General features: G+C 37.3%; 5 protein-coding genes across 7 annotated transcripts; 2 read left to right on the forward strand and 3 right to left on the reverse strand.

Annotated features, from left to right (window-relative positions):
• Positions 1–1,161: 1,161 nt before the first annotated feature.
• On the reverse strand, positions 1,162–2,643 carry LOC106337153 (formin-like protein 3). Its single transcript, XM_013776208.1, has one exon. It carries the CDS (start codon positions 2,569–2,571, stop codon positions 1,438–1,440), a length of 1,134 nt encoding a protein of 377 aa, XP_013631662.1. The 5' UTR covers positions 2,572–2,643; the 3' UTR covers positions 1,162–1,437.
• A 9,833-nt stretch (positions 2,644–12,476) lies between these two features.
• Positions 12,477–14,321, forward strand: LOC106342406 (mitochondrial chaperone BCS1). Its single transcript, XM_013781324.1, has one exon. It carries the CDS (start codon positions 12,742–12,744, stop codon positions 14,152–14,154), a length of 1,413 nt encoding a protein of 470 aa, XP_013636778.1. The 5' UTR covers positions 12,477–12,741; the 3' UTR covers positions 14,155–14,321.
• An 89-nt stretch (positions 14,322–14,410) lies between these two features.
• LOC106342407 (serine/arginine-rich splicing factor RS31) lies at positions 14,411–16,530 on the forward strand. Of its 2 annotated transcripts, none has more exons than XM_013781327.1 (6): positions 14,411–14,495; positions 14,590–14,717; positions 15,457–15,569; positions 15,663–15,886; positions 15,972–16,238; positions 16,326–16,530. In XM_013781327.1, exons 2-6 carry the CDS (start codon positions 14,612–14,614, stop codon positions 16,354–16,356), a joined length of 741 nt encoding a protein of 246 aa, XP_013636781.1. In that variant the 5' UTR covers positions 14,411–14,495; positions 14,590–14,611; the 3' UTR covers positions 16,357–16,530. The 2 variants fall into 2 exon arrangements, with proteins under 2 accessions (XP_013636781.1, XP_013636779.1); XM_013781325.1 differs by having other exon boundaries at positions 14,423–14,492; positions 14,588–14,717.
• Positions 16,531–16,585: 55 nt separating this feature from the next.
• LOC106342408 (calcium-binding protein KIC) lies at positions 16,586–17,345 on the reverse strand. Its single transcript, XM_013781328.1, is given in 2 exon segments — positions 16,586–16,622; positions 16,624–17,345. Coding segments are annotated over 2 exon segments (369 nt in total). The 5' UTR covers positions 16,956–17,345.
• A 2,393-nt stretch (positions 17,346–19,738) lies between these two features.
• Positions 19,739–21,917, reverse strand: LOC106339306 (dof zinc finger protein DOF2.5). Of its 2 annotated transcripts, none has more exons than XM_013778097.1 (2): positions 21,738–21,917; positions 19,739–21,138 (listed from the first exon to the last, which is right to left on the reverse strand). In XM_013778097.1, exons 1-2 carry the CDS (start codon positions 21,759–21,761, stop codon positions 20,047–20,049), a joined length of 1,116 nt encoding a protein of 371 aa, XP_013633551.1. In that variant the 5' UTR covers positions 21,762–21,917; the 3' UTR covers positions 19,739–20,046. The 2 variants fall into 2 exon arrangements, with proteins under 2 accessions (XP_013633551.1, XP_013633552.1); XM_013778098.1 differs by having other exon boundaries at positions 19,739–21,161; positions 21,738–21,915.
• Between the last annotated feature and the right edge of the window lie 2,045 nt (positions 21,918–23,962).

The raw sequence follows: 23,962 nt of genomic DNA on the forward strand, positions 1-23,962 counted from the left end.
CCCCCCCCAAAAAAAAAAAAAATCATTTTAGCAACGGTGGATCCAACCTACACGAATCAATGTAATTAACTTCTTCTCTAGTCTCCATTACCATTTTGTGATGGATTTTGGTACAAACCCCACAAAAGAAATTACGATTTTACGGCTAATCCAGCTTCTCCCCATTTCGTCGGTGTTTAATGGTTTGATAAAGAAACTATAGTATCATCACTATTAATATTAGGTAATCGCAAGGTCGTTGGATACCTATTAAATCATCAAATCATTCACATGCAAAGTATCCCCAAGCTTTTAAAGTATAACACAATAACCCCACACACACTTCACCCTCCTTTCTCCTTGTCACTTGCATCTTGTTCCTAAGCTTTTGTTATCTTTTGCCTAATAATATGATCACTTTAGTTCTCTTACACAACTTTTCGAAAGCATTATGGTAGTGTTTATGTACACCAAAAGGTAGTGATATTTTTGAAAAATAATAAATATATAGAAGTTTAAAATACTAAAATATCCAATAAAATACTTATATAAACGTCTACATATAGTATACAGTCTTCATTTAGTAGGAAAACTATTTTCAACCTGTTAGACGACTTATTGTCTCTAGAAACAACTAATAATATTCATATAATAGGACATTGAGATGAGACGTTATATCATGCATTTTTCTTTGCCCTTGTTTACTCAGCAGTATGTATAATCAAACAGATATCATTAAGTGGATGAAGTATATGAATACGCTACACCCAAAAAAAAAAAAAAGTATATGAATACGTTGGGATATTTATAGAATATTTTGTAGGATATTTATGTAAATAAAAGGGTGCCTGCGGATTTATCGAAGCATGAGCTGCGCTTTACGGTTTATGTCTCGTAACGGACACACGAAACTAGACATTAGAAAATTTAGCAGAAGTTAATTGAACTGATTTGAAGGTCATTTCATTAGTAACATGATTAGTTCCATGTTTCTTTCACGTAAGTTTGTCGATGGTGTCTGCTGACCATATCCTTTTGGAATATATTATCCAAATCGTTACCCCTATTTATCAAGATACAAATTGTATAAATAGGCCCAAAATTCAAAACCGCAAGTGTAAGATAGGTCTGTCCAGTATAAATTGGGCCTTTAGAATTATAAGGGCCCATGCAGTGAATATGAAACAGTTTCATCATTTTTATCTTAATAAAATCGATATCTCATTGATCATGTCAGAGAGAACCGTTTACAAGTAAAAAAGAAAAACGTTTCAATAAAACGAATCAAAGCCTCCATATAAGTAAGAGGGGTTTCCAAAAGCTTAGAGAAGAATCAGAAACCACTAACCCCACTTATATTTTCTTATTCTTTATTTTTATTTAATCAAATTGAATTTTATTACAATGTAAACACAAAACCTTGAGCATTTTTTTTTTCCAGAGATATCTTTTAGTTTATTAGTTGGTGTATCCACCGCCATTTTTACCGTACGTGTAGTCCTTGACGTGGAAACCATTGCCGGAGTCAGGTTTCCTAGAGATTTTAAGATGAACGCCAGGATCGTGATGAGTCGCCGTCGAGTTGTAAACGATAGAGCTGTTAATCATCTGGACGTTACTGTTTATAAATGCTTTCATCGGAAGATTACTATTATTAGCATTATGGTTCTTCGTCGCTTTCTTCTTCCCTTCTCCTTCATCACTGCCGCTGCTGCTGCTGCTCTGAAGTCGCCGTCCCTTCTCTCCAGTGCCGTGAAAACCCGTAGAGGGATGTGTTCCTGCTCCCCCGGTTTTGTTATCTGAAGGAGAACGTAGGATCTCCATTACAGCACCTTTGTTTTCACCTGCAACGGTGATGACTCGAGAGCGCATTATGTTTTCGGATTCGGAATAAGATGGCTGACGTGGAGTCTTCTTGGTGTTGTTGCCTTGATGATTATGATTAGGGTTGTGGTTATGATGGTTTGGTTCTTGGAGTTGGTTTGTTTTCTCGGCTGTGAGAATGTTTTTCTGAGTTGTTTCACGTTCGGAATGTAACTGAGGAGGTGGGAGAGAGTAAGGAGAGAGTACTCTCGGTGATGGCGCTTTCCGAGAAGTCTCTGATTCAGGTTTTACTGACCGAGTCGAATGAGCTGGACTCGGTGGTGAAGTTGGCTTTCGCGGTGGTAAGGCTTCTTGAACCTCTTTGAGAGATGGTGGCGGCGGCGTGTATGACCACCTGGGTGGTGGTGGTGGCGGCGATGGAGACGCAGCCTTTGGTGGGGTCGGTGGTGACATGTGGCGGCTCGGCGGTGAATGATATGGAGACCGCTCTTGAGGAGGTGGAGGTGGAGGTGTTCGCTGACGTGGAAGGGAAGTACGCTGACGTGGAGGTGAAGGAGGTGTTTGCTGACGTGGAGGGGGAGGACGCTGACGTGGAGGAGAAGGAGGTTGTTGCTGACGTGGAGGTGACGGTTGTCTTGCCGGCGTTCTGACCACGACCGGACGGCGAGTGGTTTGTCGGGGTTGAGGAGGAGGAGGTGGGTCGCTTGAGGCTTGTGATGTAGGCCTAGCGATGCTAGAGAGACGGAACCATGGACGAACGTTAGACATTATCTTATAAATTTTGCAATGGAAGATGTTATTAGAGTGAAAACACGATGGAACGATTCATATTATGTAACCAGAAACTTATATATATATACAAGTGTGTTGAAGAAAAAGGAAACACGAGAAACATGAAAAGAAAAAAAGCAAATGGACAAGAAAGGTATCAGATCCATGCAATAAGATTTCCAGCTTGCAAAAACCACATTTTTACGACTAGTATCAATCGTTAAGTTTCATTATCAAGCTTTTCCTATAAATTGTTTTTTTCACCGTTAATAGGTTTTTAATTTAGATTCTATCTTCTTTGCTATGTCCGAAAAAAAATGGTCTGCATGTAGTCGCCGACACAAAAGACGACTAAATCTGCATGCAGAACAAAATCTTTACAATAGTACCTTGCACATGAGAAAACAATGCATATGTTTAAACTTTAAACCATAAAGTTTAGTTAGACCAAAAAAAAAAAACCATAAAGTTTTTTTTAGAACCATGGACTTTAATTAACACTTGAGGAGAGTCGTGCTTCTCCACGTGTGAGACAAGTTTATTCCCATTATCTCATCTTTTTCGATTTGACGGCTAATTAAGCATGTTAAATGTACCAACCCTTGTATACCTTTTATACGAACGGTGGAATATTATTTTATTTATGTTCATTTTTGGGCAATTAGCTTTTCTTCAGGAATTAATAAGATGCATGGAAAGGGAAACTTCAAGAACCAAACATCGAATACTGATAACCAGTAAGAAAGTATGTTTGTGCTAAGCATCTTCGTCAGCTTTTCTTTTCATATTCATAAAACCTAAATTCAAAATGTATTGGTCACTACTCTAAGCCACTAATTCTTTCCTTTAAGAATTTTTTTTTTTTTTAATATGATACAGTGTCTCGAAGTGTATTATACGTTATGCTTATTGGATATCAGAAGACCTATCTCAAGTATAGCATCACAAATTTAAGTCCAACTTGCATTTTATAAAATTATTACTATATGTGTACATCAAAAACAAGTTTTACAAATTTCAGCTGAAGTTTTATGTTTACTAAGAGAGAATTTTATTATTACTCCTAACGATTAAAATAGATAAGTATGATACACAATGTTTACCCCATGTTTATAGTCTAATTAAATTAGATGTATGTTCAATGTGTTATTGAAAGGAATTGTCAACAAAACCAGGGATATAAATTTAGTTAGCAAATTAATCTGAAGTTTAATATATCGTGACATAAGGAGCGATGAGTAGTTAACAAGGGATAATCAGTGGAACCCCTAATATTGGCCACGATACCAATCTTTGTTTATGCACGGAGCAAAGTGTAGCAAACATCACATTTACTGAATAAACATGATACAAATGTCTTTTACAATTAGACGTTAGGAGAAACATTATTAGCCCTTAAAATGATGTCAAGGGCTTCATCGTTGGGCTTTTGATGCCATATACTATATAGGCATTTAGTTTGGTAACTTGCGTAAAGGCCCATTATATTCATTCTCCTATAAACAACAAAAAAATGTTTTTTTTTCTTTTTATATACTTTGGACTCTGGACTGATTCGGTCGACCTCGGAAAGAACGCATTATAAAATAGACTGGCTACCATACTACCTGATCCAAATTTGAAATACTTACCGACTAATATCAGGGTATTTAAGTCAATGTCATAGAAATGCGGTTACAATTCCACGTAGAAACACGTTTTCTTTGTAAGAATTTAGTTATGTTAATTTTGCTTCGAATGGTCAAAATTCCCAAACACATGGAACGGTTTAGTCGGATTAAATGTGAATAAACACGTTGATGTTATACCTATAAGTCTTGGTATAATATCTTGAGCATATATTAGTTTCTTTCTTTTAAGTCAAAGCACATGCAAAATATGCTAAAATTAAAAGAAATGAACCCAAATGCGTTTTTGTGTGTGAAAATTTTATAAATAAGATCCTCTATATTTTAATTGTATCATTTTTGGGGGTCAAATTGTATCATTTAAAATGTGATTATGGTTTAATTTTAGTTTGGTTTAGATCAGATAAACCAGATTGGTAAGCTCTATTTTAAAATGTGTGTAAAGAGGAATTCGAAGAAATAGCATAGAAGAATCATGATGAATGCACACACCGATGACATTCAATTGATACAACTTTACAGACAATCCATTAGTGCAGAACATGTAAAGCAAAAGCTGAAAACTGATAAAAATATCGAAAACAACATTTACAAGAAGAAAGGAAAGAGACGTCTTATTTCCATTGAATGTAATAATCACTATTAATATTGGACCACACCGTGTATGGGTTGTGTATGACTTTAGAAATTTGAAATTTCACATGCTGAAACATTCAAAGTATTTTTTTGAGTTTTGAGTCCGACTATGTACTTCTCCAGCTGTATACAAAAAAGGGGAAAATGAAAATAGAGAAAAATCATGCATGGATTATTGTAATTTATGGTTTAAACTGAAATCTTAATGGGCAATTAATGAAAATTTGGTTAAATTACAAGAAACGTACAAAGAAATCTGTTTTGGACTGGAGTCTTCTTGTTCCGTGAACCATACGTCTTAATCGAGAATTTGCCTCTATCTTTTGAAAGTAACGTTCAGAGCACGACTAAGATAACAGGAGTCAAGACAACCATATATAAACAGTATAATCAAACTAAGTCAAGGTTTAAGAGCGTTAGATTATGGTAACAAGCAACAACAGAGATTGATAGATTAAGGAGAATAAGAGCCTACATGATATGTTACCTTGCCGTAATAAATTGAAATGCTGATTTCGTGTACCAACCTAACACCATACACATGCAATATTAAAAAGGCCACATGGTGTCTTGAAATTGTAAACTAAATAATTATGAAAACTGCGATGTTGTCCAAGTACGACCCCTCCCCTTTGAAAGAAGGTGTTTTGGACTTTTGGTCAGCTAACTCCTTTGTATTTGGCTTGTTATGGGTGCAAGTATGCAATAACCAAGTTATATTACTCCATATTAAAACTGTAGAAAATTAGGCAGTGGATTTCATGTTACTTGTTTTTTTACAAGATAACTCTTTTTAATTAACAACATGTGATTTAGCTACTCTCGTTGGTCAACACTAACATTTACACGATTTTCGCGCTATATCCAACTTTGAGCACAATAAGAAATGCATAATTTAGAAACACAACCTCTTCACTCTGTTCCAGCTAATCAAAATTTAACCATCCGAACTTGAACGTTGCAGACAAATTAGGTTAAGAAAATGTATAACGGCGTAAAGGGTCCACTAGATAAATATTCTAGTGCTAGAATGAGATATATGCGGCTATTTCGGAGGAATACTGAATATGTTGTGTATATAAAATGATAAAATGTTTTTATGTATTTCATGGGATATATTAGTTGGTAGTGGAAACTAAGCTTTTGTGCATAATCATGAATCATGAACTATACAAATGCTGCCTTCTGAAAAAAAAAAATGTATCACGTCCAATAATCCATATTTTAATAATCTGACTAATACTTTTATATTAAACATTTACGAGTTAGTTAAAATGTTATCAACTAAAACCCTTCAAAACTCCAAGGGGTTATGCGGCTTGTTAAATTTATAAACTAAAGTTACTTAATTTCTCTTTGCGCCGACCTCAGATTTTCGGACAAATAAAAATAAAAATGACAGCCAAAATTTGGCTTGTTTCTTAACTGAATTAGCTATGAACTTCTGTCCTTCAAACCGATTGTAATTATTTTATGTAGAATATTCGAGTAATGAAAAAAAAAAATCATAGCCAAAAGGAACAAAACTAGTTGACTTTACAAGTATATTTTGTCATGATAATTGGATTTGTGAAAACTAGTTTACAACGAAGAATACTTCAGTTGCCCTATCAAATATCACTAGTACTACTACATATGTATTACATGAAGACCATAATATTTGTAGTGTCATCAACTTTACAAATTGTTTTCATTGCAAAACTACTATAATCACAATGATACCAATCAAAAGAATAGTAATATTAATGAAAAATCACAAGTATATTTTAAATTCGATTCAAAAATCTGAAATTTAATTTTTTAACATTTTTAGAGTTGCTAAAAAACAATTCTACTTCTTTTTTTTCTTTACTCATGAACTTTAAAAAATAATTCCTTGCTTTGTCAAATGAGTGTATATAGTTAAAAAAACTAACAATGTAAGTCAACCAAATTCTTAATGCACTAAATTGTATCGTTTAAGTAGTTTCAAAATTTTGATTAAAGGATTCATCAACATACACAAAATACCAAAGCTCTCAATAGATTAACTAAATACAAAATCTCGTTTTTTTGTGTATCTGTAAATATAAGTTGTTGACTCTTTTTTTTTTAAAAAACACCAGTATTATCAATTGATTGCTCAGTCTTCGTCACGTTTTCTTTGTATATTTATGCACAATATATATTTCTAGCAAGGGAGGGCATTTTAGTTTAAATTTGGATTTGGTTCGGTTTAGTTTGTTTAGGTTTAAGAAACTTTTGACCGAAATCAACCAAAAACTAGTTTGATTTGGTTTCAGTTTGGTTTGTGTTTGGTTTGGTTTTGTTTTGTTTGTATTTGTTCAATTCGATCGAGGAGGTTTTTAATTTTATTCTAGTTTGGTTAATAAAATATAATTTATATTACATGAAAGAAATTATCATTTATAACACTAAATATTAGTTTTTCATATTTAAACGTAAAATCAAACCTACAATGAAAGTGTAAAAGATGTATTATATATATAATATCACAATTTTTTTGTTTTTATTTTGATGAAAGTGTATGAAATTCATATTCATATTCTTTTACTTTATTGTTAATTGTATTTTTTCCATTTGTTTAGAAGTAAAATGTATAAAATTATGTTTAATTTTTTTAAGTTAGATAGTTAAATATCTTAAACTTAATTATTTTAATTATTTAACTAATCTAATTAAATAAATATTTCATTTTTTCGGTTGATTAAATTTTTAACCAAATGATTCGGATATAGTATTTTGCTTGGTTTGGGTCGGTTTAATATCAATTAAATCGGTTCGTTCTTTTTGTCCACCACCCCTACGAGTCCTTCTTTGCGTTAAAGGTAGTATGAATACTGGGCCGTTGTTCGAAGCCCATTTGGAGGAAAGGAAGAAGACCGTTGCTGTCTCTCAGCCCAAGAACAAGTCTTTGTCGTCTTCTGCAACTTCAGTGAACAAGCAAGCTTTGCGTGAGCATGGTACGGTCAAGCCAGCTCACTGTGTGGAGACAAAGAATAGGTTTGAGAGGTTGGACAGCTGTACAACAGTGTGCTGAGGTTAACCTAAATCTATGCTGTATATATATTGATGTAAAGGGCAAGTCTTGCCGTCAAGTTAAAAGTAATAAGAAAGCACAAGTTTCTTCTCTGTTACATCTAAGTTTCTTCCCATCTACATGGTATCAGAGCCATGGATGAGGCTTCAGAAACGATTTCAACTCCATCTTTGAGTATCTCACAGTGTGTTACTCTGAAGCTCTCTTCTTCGAACTATCTTCTTTGGAAGACTCAGTTCGAATCTTTTCTGTCCAGTCAGTCTTTGCTTGGCTATCTTGACGGGTCCACACCACGGCCTTCCCCATCTCAGACAACACGAGAAGGAGATGTAGTTACTGAAGCAGCAAACCCAGAGTTTGCGAAGTGGGTTCGCCGAGATCAGTTGGTTATGTCTTGGCTGTTCGGTTCGCTGACTGAAGAAGCTCTGCGTTCAGTTTATGGTCTTCATTCAGCTCAAGAAGTGTGGTTCAGTCTTGGGAAGAAGTATAACAGAGTCTCAGCAACTCGCAAGTTAGATCTACAACGTAAGCTCCAAGGTATGTCAAAGGGTCAAAAGTCTATGACAGAGTATTTGGGTGAGGTCAAAGGAGTTTGTGATCAACTTGATTCAATCGGTTGTGCTATTACTGAACAAGAGATGATATATGGAGCTCTCAGTGGGTTAGGAAAAGAGTATGAGTCTATTTGTACTGTGATAGAGCATTCCATGGATTCCGTTCCACAGATGAGTTTTGAGGATGCAGTGTTCAAGTTGGTGGTGTTTGATGACAAGTTGCAGAAGTTCAATCAAGCTCCTGACGTAAATCCTCACTTGGCGTTCCATACTGGAAGAGGTTATAACACCAGAGGACGTGGAAGCTACAACTATCGTGGAGGATACAGAGGTCGTAACAACACCAACTCTTATTCAACCAGAGGTCGTGGTTTTCAGCAGCAGTTCTCAGGAGGATCTGGTTCCAATGCAAGTTCAAGACCTACATGTCAAATCTGTGGCCGCCTTGGTCATACTGCAGATCGATGCTACAACCGCTTTGATCAGGATTATCGAACTCCTGACAACATTCACACTGCTCTTGCTACGATGAGAGTCACAGATCATCCCGGTCAGTCAGGTTATGAATGGTATCCAGATTCTGCTGCAACAGCTCACATCACAAACAACAGTGATCAACTCCAGTCTTCAGAGCCATATTTGGGGAATGATCAGGTTATAGTTGGTAACGGTGACTTCCTACCTATCACTCATGTCGGGTCTCTGTCCCTTCAAACTCAACAAGGTAACTTGCCCCTCAATGATGTGTTGATATGTCCTGGTATAACTAAATCATTGTTGTCCGTATCAAAGTTGACATCTGATTATCCTTGTGAGTTTACTTTTGATTCTGATTCGGTGTGTGTTAAGGACAAGGCCACAAAGAGAGTGATAACACAAGGAAGAAGACTTAAAGACCTGTATGTACTGAAGGACATGCGGTTTCAAGCTTTTTATTCAACACGTCAACAAGCCGCAAGTGATGAAGTGTGGCATAGAAGGCTGGGGCACACAAATATGGATGTTCTTCAGCATTTGTCAAGAAGTCTATCTATAGTAATGAATAAAACAAGCTCACGTCTGTGTTGTGATGCTTGTTCATTAGGAAAGAGTTCAAGGCTTCCCTTTGTTAACTCTGAGTCTGTTTCTATTCATCCTTTGGAAAGGATTCACTGTGATTTGTGGGGGCCTAGTCCTGTAATGTCATCGCAGGGTTTCAGATACTATGTCATTTTCATTGATAATTATTCAAGATACACTTGGTTTTATCCTCTCAAGCTCAAGTCTGAATTCTTTTCTGTCTTTGTGCGGTTTCAAAGTCTAGTCGAGAATCAATACAAGCAGTGCATTGCTCAGTTCCAGTGTGATGGAGGAGGCGAGTTCATCAACAAGAGATTTATGCAACACCTGCAGTCTTGTGGCATCAAGCAGCTTGTGTCGTGTCCTCATACACCTCAACAGAACGGCTTAGCTGAGAGGAAGCATAGACATATAACAGAACTTGGGCTGACAATGATGTTTGATAGTAAAATCCCGCAACAACTATGGGTTGAAGCCTTCTTTACTGCAAATTTTATTGTCAACCTATTGCCATCCTCAGTTCTGAAAGAGAGAAAGAGTCCTTATGAAGTGTTAAATGACAAAGCACCAGTGTATACAGCTCTTCGAGTGTTTGGATGCAAGTGTTATCCTTATCTTCGGCCTTACATGAAGAATAAGTTTGATCCAAAGTCTCTGGTATGTGTGTTTTTGGGTTACAATGAGAGATATAAAGGTTACCGATGTTTGTATCCACCAACAGGGAAAGTGTTTATCTCAAGACACGTTTTGTTCGATGAGAATCACTTTCCATTTGGAGATATCTACAGCCACTTTCACACAGATTCAGACTCATCTCTACTCAACTCCTGGAAGAGTGTGAATCTGTTTCAGTCCAAGCAAGAAGAAGAAAGTGACGAGAATATTGAAGAATTACCAGCGACTGTGATCAAGACTGTAGTTGCCCCAGCAGCTGCATTGCCGCAGAATCCAGCAGTTCAGACAGGTAATGACACAGAAGAATCTGCTACTACATCATCAACTGATCAGTCTGATGATGATGCTGCAGTTGAACAGCAAGAGCAAGTTGAACCCGTAGTCTCAGTTCCTCACTCTATGACAACACGTGCCAGAGCAGGAATTATCAAACCAAACCCTCGATATGCAATGGTCACTGTGAAAACAGAACACTCTGAACCTCGAAGTGTCAAAGCAGCTTTGAATGATCCACGTTGGAATGCTTCTATGCGCCTGGAAATCGATAACATGGAAGAAACAGGGACATATGAGTTAGTTCCATCAGAAGAAGGACAAAATCCAGTAGGCTGTGGCTGGGTTTATAAGACTAAACTCAATGCTGATGGAACAGTTCTGAAGCTCAGGTCGCGTCTAGTAGCTAGAGGAAATCAACAAGAAGAAGGAGTAGATTTTCTTGAAACGTTTAGTCCTGTGGTGCGAACGGCTACTATCAGGACAGTATTACATGTGGCAGTAACAAAGAAATGGAAAATCAAGCAGCTTGATGTTCAGAATGCCTTCCTACACGGAGACTTGAAGGAGACAGTGTATATGATTCAGCCTCCGGGTTTTGAAGATCAGTTGAGATCAGATTATGTGTGTAAACTGAAGAAAGCAATATACGGTCTGAAACAAGCTCCTAGAGCATGGTTTGATAAGTTCAGTACCTTTCTCCTGGAGTTCGGATTTCAGTGTAGCTTCCCAGATCCTTCGTTGTTCATTTATCATCAAGGAACAGATGTTATTTATCTGTTACTGTATGTTGATGATATGATTTTGACAAGCAACAATGACAACTTGCTAGTGACACTTCTTGAGAAGCTGAGTACCGTGTTTCGTATGAAGGATATGGGGCCGATACACTACTTTCTTGGCATTCAGGTACATCAAAATGAAGACGGTCTGTTTCTGAATCAGGCCAAATATGCCCAGGATCTTCTCACAAGTGCTGGTATGCGGGACTGTGCTCCAATGCCTACTCCTTTGCCGATGAAGCTAGACAATCTTCATGGTCATGATGAATTATTTGCTGAGCCATCGTATTTCCGAAGCTTAGCAGGCAAACTTCAGTACTTAACATTGACAAGACCAGATCTTCAGTTCTCGGTGAACTATATCTGTCAGAAGATGCATCAGCCAAGTGTGTCTGATTTCAGTCTGCTAAAGAGAATCTTAAGATATGTCAAGGGTACATATGATATGGGAGTGAGTATCAAAGGTCATACGGATTCAACTTTAGTCTGTTATAGTGACTCAGACTGGGCCGGATGCAAAGACACTCGAAGATCAACTGGTGGTTTTTGTACAATGCTTGGCTCAAATGTTATATCCTGGTCTGCGAAGAGACATGATACTGTATCTAAGTCATCTACTGAGGCAGAATATCGAACAATGTCTGCTGCAACTTCAGAGATTGTGTGGCTACAAAATCTTCTGAAGATAATGGGGCTGCAACAGAGAATCACGCCTCTGCTTCTCTGCGACAATCTGTCTGCAGTATGTTTGACAGCGAATCCAATGTTTCACAAGAGGACTAAGCATTTTGATATTGATTATCATTATGTTAGAGAACGAGTAGCAGGGAAAGCTCTGGAAGTAAAACACATTCCGGCCACACTTCAGATTGCGGATGTGTTTACAAAGTCATTGTCACAACAGTCTTTCTACAAATGGAGAAGCAAACTTGGTGTTGTCGTGCCTCCTACGCCAAGTTTGAGGGGGAGTAAAGGTAGTATGAATACTGGGCCGTTGTTCGAAGCCCATTTGGAGGAAAGGAAGAAGACCGTTGCTGTCTCTCAGCCCAAGAACAAGTCTTTGTCGTCTTCTGCAACTTCAGTGAACAAGCAAGCTTTGCGTGAGCATGGTACGGTCAAGCCAGCTCACTGTGTGGAGACAAAGAATAGGTTTGAGAGGTTGGACAGCTGTACAACAGTGTGCTGAGGTTAACCTAAATCTATGCTGTATATATATTGATGTAAAGGGCAAGTCTTGCCGTCAAGTTAAAAGTAATAAGAAAGCACAAGTTTCTTCTCTGTTACATCTAAGTTTCTTCCCATCTACATGCGTCTCTCTTTCTCAGAGTTTTCTTATGATTCTTCCAAGCCTCTAAATATCCCGTCAAAATACTCCGTCTCTGTTTTCTATTCGCAATTCTCAGACCATGACTTTAATCTCTATATTCTCTAATCCGAGTAAGTATTCCTCATCGTTAGGAATATATATATTCTAAAAGCGAGAGAGTTCTTTGAAACAGAGTTTTTTTAAGTTTGTTTCGATGGGGAGGATTCTATGGCTGCTTGGTGTGGGGATCGTTCTGTTCTTGGTTAGGATCGTGTTATTCAAAACCGGTTTGATTCACATGGTTAAGAAATGGAGGAGGAAGATCGTCGACCTCTTTCACGTTAACCAGCACTACAAGGTTCCGGAATTCAACGGAATTCAAGAGAATCATCTCTACAGGAAAGTGTACACGTATCTGAACTCGTTAAGCTCCATCGAGGATTCCGATTTCACGAACCTCTTCACCGGGAAAAAGTCAAACGAGATCGTCCTCCGCTTGGATCGAAACCAGGTCGTTGGAGACGAGTTCCTCGGCGCTAGAGTTTGTTGGACCAACGGAGAGGACGAAGAAGACGGAGCCAAGAGTTTCGTTTTGAAGATACGCAAAGCCGATAAACGGAGAATCCTCGGCCCCTATCTTCAGCATATACACACGGTCTCCGACGAGCTTGAACAGAGAAGCACGGAGCTGAAGAGGCTGTTCATCAACGTCGTCAACGGACGGTGGAGATCGATTCCGTTTAATCACCCTTGCACGTTCGACAACATCGCAATGGAAACTGATCTGAAGAACAAAGTCAAATCCGATCTCGAATCGTTCCTCAAAGGGAAACAGTATTACAACCGCCTCGGCCGCGTTTGGAAACGGAGTTACCTCTTGTACGGACCTTCCGGCACCGGAAAATCAAGCTTTGTTGCGGCGATAGCGAATTTTCTGGACTACGATGTTTACGATATGGATCTCTCCAAGGTAGCGGACGACTCGGATCTCAAGATGCTTCTGTTACAGACGAGGGGCAAGTCAGTGATCGTGATCGAGGATCTCGATCGGTTCGTTAAATCGACGGCTGTGAGCGTTTCGGGGATTTTGAATTTCACCGATAGTATTCTCACCTCTTGCGCAGCGGATGAACGGATCATGGTGTTCACTATGACGGGGAAAGAAAATATCGACCCGGCTGTGCTTCGGCCCGGTCGGGTCGACGTTCACATCCACTTTCCGTTATGCGACTTCACGGCGTTTAAAACGTTGGCCAACAGCTACTTGGGGGTGAAGGAGCACAAGCTTTTCCCTCAGGTGGAAGGGATTTTTCAAAACGGCGCGACTCTGAGCCCCGCCGAGATCGGAGAGCTGATGATCGCGAATCGCAGCTCGCCGACTCGCGCGCTCAAGTACGTCATCAACGCTCTGCAGACGGACGGTGATCGGAGAGGAAATGCGCGGCGTTCGTTTCTCGAAAGCGGCTCGAGGAGATCGGAGGATGCTTCCAGCGAGATGAGCGGTCCTCTTTGCGGTGGAGGCGGAGGAGGAAGCTCGCCGGGGGTGAAGGAGTTCAGGAAGCTGTATGGGTTGTTGAGAATCAAGAGTAGTAGAAAGTCTGAGTCGTACGATGCGGCTAGGGATTAAAGTTTCGAAAAGTCAACAGCCACGTGGATTAATTGTATTGGGTGAGATAGAGAATGTTCCTCTGTTTTTTTTTTCTTTCCCTCCTTTTTTCTAGCTAATGTACAAAAATTCGCAATACGAAGAGAAAGCCCAAACTCAACATGTTGGGCCGGTTACAAAAAGCCTAATTCAATATTCAACACAATTACCCAAATACCCTTAAAGATCGAAGGGTCGAAAATATATGTGAAGTAGATCGAACGGTCATGGAGCATCGTCAATAACACACTCGTTATAAAACCGCGTTCTTCTTCGTCGAGCATCGTCGTCGTCATCTAGGGTTTTTCTAAGATTCTTCAAAGGTAAAATTCGAAGTTTCCCGCAGAGAAGACGATAGTATATTCGAATCATATCTTTGACGTTTTTGTTTGATGTTGATTACTATTGCTGTTGCAGCGATTCGATTTCGTCTGCAAGTATGAGGCCGGTGTTCGTCGGGAACTTCGAGTACGAGACTCGCCAATCGGAGCTGGAACGGTTGTTCAGCAAGTACGGGAGAGTGGAGCGCGTTGACATGAAGTCTGGTAGATAACTCCTTCGCGACTTTATTTCGTTTAGAGGAGAAGTTGATTCATTGTTCTGTTTGATCTATGATTCTAGATTTAGTATTAGGAGAATTCAAGGAACGAGTAGTATATGAAGAAGCTGTAGTGTTAAGTGTTTGTTTGGTGGCAGGAGGCTTGATTTTGAGTAATTTTGAGGCCATTGATTAGTGTTATGAGAGTTCCTCAAGGAGCTAGAGATGAAGATTATTTTGGTATTTTAAGTGTTTGTTTGGTCGCAGGAGGCTTGCAAATTACATTTTCATGCGATCATGCCTACCTTTATCATCTTGTGCCTACGATCTCCATGATCCATTGCCTTGTTTCTCTTCATGCTCTTCCATGTCTCCATCATCCGTTGCTTTTGTTTCTCTTATCTATATCTGAACTCCTACTGTCAGAAGTGAAAGCAGTGCCTTTGCAATCATTCAGATTTCAGAATTGAAAAAAGAAAAATTTGGATTTTGATTAGCTTTTGTTTGACTACAACTACACATGTTTGTTTTCTACTACTTCATGGATCACCTCTGCATCGTGTGTACACCAGCCTTTACATTGATGCAGGTCTTGTATATATATTTAGTTTTCACTTTCTCTGGGTTCAAAACTAAAAATGGTGTCTTTGAGCTGACTTATCTCCTGCTTTGCAAATTCTGTGGGATGCTGAAACATATATATACTCTGCGTTTTCTTATCCTTTGTGTGTGTCTTTCTCTTGCAGGTTATGCTTTTGTGTATTTTGAGGATGAGCGTGATGCTGAGGATGCTATCCGTGGGATTGACAATATCCCTTTTGGCTATGAGAAACGCAGGCTCTCTGTCGAATGGGCTAAGGTATCTCTCTCTCTCTCTCTTTCTTCTTCCTAATGACTCTTATGCTCTGTTTATTTTTGTCAAGAGAGCTATAAGTTTTCTTCTGGCTTTCAGGGTGAACGTGGGAAGCCTCATGGAAAGGCAGCCTCGAACCAGAGGCCTACAAAGACACTATTTGTCATCAACTTCGACCCTATCCACACCAAAGAGCGTGATATCGAGAGGCACTTTGAACCCTATGCTAAAGTTCTCAACGTCCGCATTAGGCGCAATTTCGCATTCGTTCAATTTGCAACTCAGGAAGATGCAACCAAGGCCCTTGAATCTACACAAAACAGGTAACAACAACAACAACACACTCTCACCACCTGTCTGATTCTAACAGATAATGAATGCCCTTACATGTTTATCCTCCGGTGGCAGCAAGTTAATGGACAGGGTTGTATCCATTGAGTATGCTTTGAGGGATGATGATGAAAGAGATGATAGATACGCTGCTAGTCCGAGAAGGAGATCCCCTAGTCCAGTGTACAGGAGGCGTCCCAGTCCTGATTACGGCCGTCCTCGCAGTCCTGAGTATGACAGGTACAAGGGTCCAGATGCTTACGAAAGGCGTAGGAGCCCAGATTATGGCCGTCGCAGTCCGGAATACGGTGGAGCTAGGAGCCCCGGTTATGACAGATACAGAAGGTAATAACAACAACACTTGGCGTGTTAACAACTGTTTGTGTTATGGATCATTGTTATATTCTAAGTTTCTTTGTTTTGTCTGTGTAGCCGGTCTCCTGTATACAGAGGAAGAGGTTGAAGATGTTGGTTTACTGAATGTGTCTCTACTAGTGGTTGTGTTTTCTACTTTAGTTGCTATGCTCTACTATATGTGGTTGTAGTTTTTAGTAATGACATTAATCTTTGTTAACAATTTGAAGGTTGGATTCTCTCTAAATCATTTGCCTAAATAGATTTTTAATATTCAGAAACATTTATAAGTAATAGGATAAAGAAAAGAGAAAACACGAGAAATAGATTCTTCATGTTCAGAGTTCTTGGCTGGTTGCTTTCTCCAGCCAAGTCTGCATCTTTCATCATCTCGGGACTTAACCGAACCATGAGAACACAGAACTCGGTTTGGTTAAGAGCTCCATCTCCGTCGAGGTCTCCTTCTCTAACCATTGATTCTGCATCTTCCTTGCTCATCCCTTCAATCCCAAGTATCCCTGAGCTCCTCCTGAGACTCTCAGCGGTGATCAGATCCCTCCCTGGATCCGCTAGCAAACTGAAACATTTGCATAGCTCTGATACAAACTCATCAACGTCTAACTTCTCCGCCATAATCGGTAGCATATCTTCGTATTTGGTCTCCATACTAGGTTCTAGTACAAAAGATTTCTTGCTTGGTGGTTCCATTCGAGGAAGGAAGGAAAGAGAGGAGATAATGTGAACTGTATCTTGATTAGTTAAGTCCAACGAGGGAGAGATATATAAGTAAGTGGCGTATTCGTACCGATGTGGCTGTGCGTTCGAACCTAATCGTGTGGTGTATAAACTCTCTTCTTGAAACCATCGTTGTTGGAATCTGAGAGTTGAAGTAATAAAGGGACGTGATCCGTTCTCAAGATGTTGCGTTTTAGAGTGTACGAAGGCATCTGATTATTAAGTAGTTTCATAGAAACTTCGATTGTGCCGTGACTTGGGGACGTATCAGGACACTTATTATGTATTAGATTATCAAAAGAGAAGAGACATAGATAGGTAGGCAAATTGGCAGAAGTTTCGTTTTTCTTGGTTTCTAACGAGTTTTGTTTTATCTTTGGGAATTGGATCTTTGGGAATTGGATTCTCTTACATAAATAACGACAGATGATAGACTTGGTCTATTTCCGGGAAAAATGACTTATTCCCTTATGAACTAGTTGTTCCCGACTTTTTATACATGAACAATGGAAAAATGATTTATTCCCCTATGAACAAGATGTTCCCGGCTATTTCACACACAAACTTTTAAGTCATGCCAAAAACCACATGAACAACTCTATTTCTTGAATTACATGCACAAACTATCGATTTTAAAATAATTCCCTTAAAACCGTAACGGTGTTATTTAAACATTAACTTGGTTTATGAAAGACGGTTTAAAGAAAGAAGAGCAGCAAATACTAACTTACCAATCTCCATGTATTGTCACAAGGAACTATAAAATTGGCGTAGTCTAGGACGCTTGATTGGTTCCGTAAACGGATGTTACTCTCAGGTTATGGTCCTGCATGGATTTATATATTCTCCTCAATCCAGAAATTAATGTCATATGATTTCTTTATATGCTTTATGTTATATAACTCGAAAATATCTACTCAACCAGTTACTATGTCATATAACTCGAAAATGCAGAATAAATTTTTTTATCCTCAATTGATGATGAAGAGTAAAACGATTTCTGAAGAAGAAGAGCATTTGACAAAAAGAAGAAAAGAACAAAACGACATAGTATTTTATTTTTATCAACCTAAATGAAACCGCCTATCTACCTGTTATAAACCAAGTTAACGTTTAAACAACACCATTTACGGTTTTAGGAGAATTAGTTTAAAATCGATAGTTTGTGTTTGTAATTCAAAAAATAGAATTGTTCATGTGGTTTTTTGCATGACTTAAAAGTTTGTGTGTGAAATAGCCGGAAACAACTAGTTCATAGAGGAATAAATTATGTTTCCGTTGTTCATGTGGTTTTTGGCATGGTTTAAAAGTTTACGTGTGAAAAAACCGGGAACTACCAGTTAATAGATAGATAGTCGCCCTAGCTTAATTTTCCGAGGGTCTTGTAATGGTTCGCCGGCTCTGTTTTTAGTGTCGTTAATCTTTTCAATGTACCTTTGTACCTTGTTAATCTAATGAAAATTCAGTGTTTAAAAAAAATAATGATTAACTATTTTTGGTTACTTTTTGTTGTAATAATTTTTTTAAAAATTTGTGTGCTTATACTAAGACAGAGGGAGTACCAAAGAACACGCCGTTTCATTCCTTTTGGTACTGCTAATGGATAATACTCTATTTCAAGTTTCAACTATGTATTTTAACTAAACCTTTTTGAGAAGTTGTTTTTTTTTGTCACAGTTTTTTTTTTTATTTGTCACAGCCTTTCTCAGAAGTTCACCATTTTTAAACTGAGTGCATGTTCCTTTATATACTTAGGGCATCTGCATCAGTGAACCCCATGGAAGGAGTTCACAAAATATTTTTTTATTATTTTTTTTTTCTGTTTGGTTTTTGTTTAAAAAAAAAAATTAATTAATCGGACCAATCACGGGTCGCCACGTGCCGTGGGACTCGCACTACAGTGATGACCCGGGTTCAGTGCAGTGATCCTACAGGAGACATGTTCATTTTTTTTGTTTATTTTAATATTTTTTTTTTCGAAAACTGTGTGAACTCCATAGATGCTCTTAGTTTGAAAGAAGGAAAACAAATATCCAATGTTTTTTATATATTTCGTATAGTTGACTCGATCCATTTGAGTTGTAATATTTATTCGTATAAAGTAGCATGCGCACTGCGCAGATAAGTCTAAGATTTCTTACACACCAGGAGAATATCTCGCTTGGTTTATTTCCTTTTAAAATATGATTGAATTTCCCAAATATGTCGTCGTGTCTCTATGCTAGTTTATTGATTATTCAAAGCCGTAAAGAGATTCAACGGAGAACTACTGTCACACACAGGAATTTAAAATATTAGTAGAACGAAAGCCCAAGAAAATTCGTGTTTAGTGGGCACTATTGAAGTGGCATCTCGTTCCGCAGTTCAAGTGATCAACTAGCTAGTAGCAGACAAATTAAGACATATACATCATTATCATCCGTCACGGCACATAGCAAAATATAACGTAGATTAAATAAACAGCAGGTTACGTAACGTTTTGTATGATAATCAATATATTTTTGGAATCGAATTATCATTATAAAGTACATGCGATGTCACGTACGGGGATGAAGAAAAGTTGGATTCATTTAAAAATGAAGGCTACTAAGATCCATCATTTACCTTATTACTCTCCCAAATTTCTCGTTACTCATTTCAGCTTTTTATATTCAATAATCACGTGATTATTTCTGGATTTTTATATAAACATATATTCACCAAAGAAACAATATAAGAAGCGATGAATACATATCACGTAACACTCAAGAGATTCGTATTCACATATTCTTCTAACCATACACAACCGTTATACATATAGTCATATATGCTACGTATCAATAAATCAAAGTGACCAAACAAACCCAAATTAACATCAAAATTATAGAGATTTTTTTTAAAAAAAGAAATATATATTTAAACAAAATAAAAACCTAGAAAAATAAGGAGAATAAAAGACTGTTGTGTTAGCTCAGTTCTGAGTTCTGACAACTTTAACTAAAGTTGCCCATGTGACTATGTAAGGCAAAAGATCATGAAAGAGAATTAGAAATCTAATGTCATAATCTCTTTTGATCATTTTGCTTCACCATGAAGAACCTCCTCCTGTAGTACTGAACATCCCACTCCAGTATCCATTATTAGGGATTGAAGCAATATTATTATTATTATTATTATTATTATTGTTACCATGACTGTTCTGTTGTTGATTATCATCATGATCAACTTCTTGTGTTATGCTTGATGAACGCTCCTTCATTTGATCCCCAAATGGAAACAAAACCCTACCTTGATGATTAGCATCATCTGACCTATTGTGGTTGTTGTGTCCAGTCCCTTGATGATGATCAGTAGAGAAAGAGAGATTACTTGGCTTGTAATCCACCATTGTTGGAAATCCTGAGGAAGTGTACATCACATTGTTTGATGAATCCATCATTGGACCAGAAGGCATAACTGAGTTTGGAGAAACACTAACTCCTCTTCTTAAAAGCTCAAGAGCTGAAACAGGAGAAGAACCATAGAGAGAGGATGATGATGAAGGCTGCTGATGAGTTATGTTGCCATTTCCTTCCATCTTAGGCATGTGAAGAAACTGAGACATGTGAACACGATGATGCTGATCTTGCATGACCGGGAAAGACAACAAGTTGAGATCCTGTGATGACCCTATTGATTTATTGGGGATTTGGTTTGAGAAGAGAATTGGTGGGTTTAGATCTGGAAGTGTTGTAGTCAAACCAAGTGAAGATGGTGTTGTCTGAAGGATGTTTGATGAAGAAGAAGAAGAAGATAATCTCTTGTTCTTTCTTGAGCTTCCCCCGACAGGGACATTCCTAAGAGTTCCACCTTCGGTCCAATACCTTCGACAACCTTTGCAGAAGTATCTTGGTTGTGTTAGACTATAGTTGTTGTAGTAACAAAACTTTGTGTTGGTTGAGTTACATCTTGGACAATTTAGTTTCTCTTGTGGTCTTGCTTTCCTCTCTACCACGACCGCGGTATTGTTGTTGTTGTTGCTTACGCTAGAGACGGTGGCTCCAGCGGCTGAGACGCCGTTAGGTGTGAGAATGGTGCTTGGCCTTGCACTGGAGGTGGTGGTTGATTGATGTGTGTTGTTGTTATTAGGAATCATGATTTGGTCCATTGGTTTAATGTTCATCATTTCTTGAAAGCCCTAGAACATTGAAACCGAAAGAGCTAATTAAAAAAAAAAGAAAAAGAAAGAAAGAGCTAATTAGAGTTTAATTTTGAAAATCTATATCAAATATACCACAAGCAATCATAAACTAAATAATAAGCTGATTAAGACATAAACGTGTGACTGATTATCATCATGCTTTTCAAGATCAAACATAAAAATTAAAAGAGATGAACACCAAGAACAAGGGGTAAAGAACAAATAATACTGACGTTTAATTATTTTCTATCATTTATTTTTCCAATAATACAACTAATGATTAATCACATTAAAAGGCTGAGAAAAAATGTATTGTGAGCTATAATGTATCCTAATCTTTTATTTCCAGCCTCGAAACCAACAAAATTATAATATCCCATGCAGGATTTTCATTGAAATATGTGTTAACTCAAGATATAGTCTTTATCCATAATCACATCATCAACATGATAGTATCTACGCACATAAATATGCATATTAATATGAAATCTCTAATGGATCATGGAAGAGAAAAGAGAAAGAAAAAGAGAGAAGATGTAGTTAAAAAGAAACAAAAGAGGAAAAAAGAGAGAGTTAAAGGAAGATCTTATAAGCACCTGTGTCCACTTCGTAGCGTCCATGAGTTCCGACAAAGAGAAAGCCAGAGGAAGATATATGTGTGGGTTTTGAGTAAAGGCCAAAGAGAAGAATGTTTTGGAGACTTTTTTTTTCTGCCTTTTCCTTTGTTTGTGAGTGATGGCTCTTCTATGCGTTGCCTTTCACTTTATGGATGTTGAATAAAGAGCCAGCGAAGAACACGGAGAAGAGAAGCACTCAACTTTTAACTTATTATCTAGGAGAATATTTTATTTTTTTGGACTAGAGAATATATCTATGTAAACACATTATTTTTTCTCCTATGCATTTCCTATGGTGAAAATATCATAATATACAAATATCATTAAAAAGGTTTGTCGAGTATGATGAATTTGGTTCTATTGGACTGTAGTTTCAATATTGATTATTGAATGTTAAAATAAATATGTGTCTAATAATTTAAATGAAAAACTTTAGAATAACATTTTGTTTGTTAAAATGTTAAAATGGCATTTATTTATGCCATTTAGATGAGCATTATGAAACTAAATTGTTTGATTTATAGATTATATTATGATTTGTAATTTCATATTATCATCCGCTAAATTTGGGAGAAAACTTTCGACAAAACTTTTAAGAAATTCTGTTATAAAAAGATAAAGAAGTAAAAAGAAAAAGTTGGGTTTGTTGATTTTGACTAGTGATGATGTCTAGCGACCGCTCTCTCTTGCTAGCTCTTTCTGGTCCCTCTTAATAAAATATATATATCTTCGAGAAAATATCGTGTGTAAGGAATTATGTCCTTTAGTTAAATTAATGTATTTCTTAATAATAGATATAAAACTCTTTTCTGTATCATATAATGCATGTAGTGTCAGTGGAACTATGAGTTGTATGCTATTTTCTCGACCTTCCATTTTGTGATTGGATACTATTTGTTTGCCATATGGTCCATCAAATCGCATAGCTATATTTAAAAATCCCAACACATACCTATATGTGTATCACTGTATACTACATGTGATTAGTGGCTTTAACACCTAAGTTCAGCTCGCCTTTAAACATTTACTATATCAATATTCAATATTCAATATTCAATATATCTACAAATTCAAAAGCAGAAGAATGATTATACGGGTTTGTATATAAGTTTATTTTTGTGTGATTACACAATTAGAATCAATATTTATATTTAGTTATTTACTTATTGTATTAACGCTGTGATGTTAATGATTTTTTTTTAACTGAAATTTGTCATTCCAACTCCTTCCCTTGTCTGTATGATTATGACATTTCATAATGTATGTTACCAAACAAAAAGCAATATTTATTTGAGAAATTACCTATAATAACTCAAATAATACTTGTAATGACATGGAAAGGCCGAAAATCAACAAAACAGAGTAAATACATGAAGACAATTTTACAACAATTTATAACTAACTAATTGTTCATACATATTTATTTGAACCTATGACTATGTGATGTTGTCTCAGGGCTGGGGGTGGTGTTGCGGTTCTGGTTGGTGTACCAAGCAAAGACGATGAGAGCATCCAAGACTCATCCGATGAAATGAGAGGAACTGCTCTCAAGGGTATACTTTCTTTGGGAACTACAAAACCCAAAAACTGACATTCCAAGAAAAGTACATGAACTAGGTAATGAAAATCCTTTCTTTTCAGCGTCCTTGAAATGTTTTTCATCTTTGTTTATATCAAAATGTTTCTGGTGAATATAAGAAACAAGCATGAAGATATACATACCATCAGCTTCCACGTTAGCATACCTCACATACATGCCATGCCTGTCTTTTTAAACCGGTCAAGATCCTGCGGAACCCTTTCAACACCTGGAGAGATTGAAACCTGTGCACAATGTTGTTGAGTCTGTAGACCACAATATATGGCATAATTAATTAATGTAACTAACTAAACCTCTAAAGAGACTAAATTATAAGTGAATCTCTGAACACACACATAAGTAGGTTCAACCACTGCGTGTCACATCTACATAAGACTAAATTTTACCAGAATGTGGAAGACACAACCACTAGGATATGAATCCTGCAAAGTTATTTTCCATGTGGAATTACAGACGACTAAAATACCTTTTGAGGATGATAAACATAAACAGAGACCCTTGACTGATTTAATAGAACCCAGAATGACTATACCAATATGTGCCTTCACAATGGTAAGGCATTTCATTCACAAACCCACCAGTACAACCCCATCTTCATCATCAT

The sequence above is a fragment of the Brassica oleracea genome, chromosome C4 (genome assembly GCF_000695525.1).
Source record: "Brassica oleracea var. oleracea cultivar TO1000 chromosome C4, BOL, whole genome shotgun sequence".
Lineage (NCBI taxonomy): Eukaryota > Viridiplantae > Streptophyta > Magnoliopsida > Brassicales > Brassicaceae > Brassica > Brassica oleracea.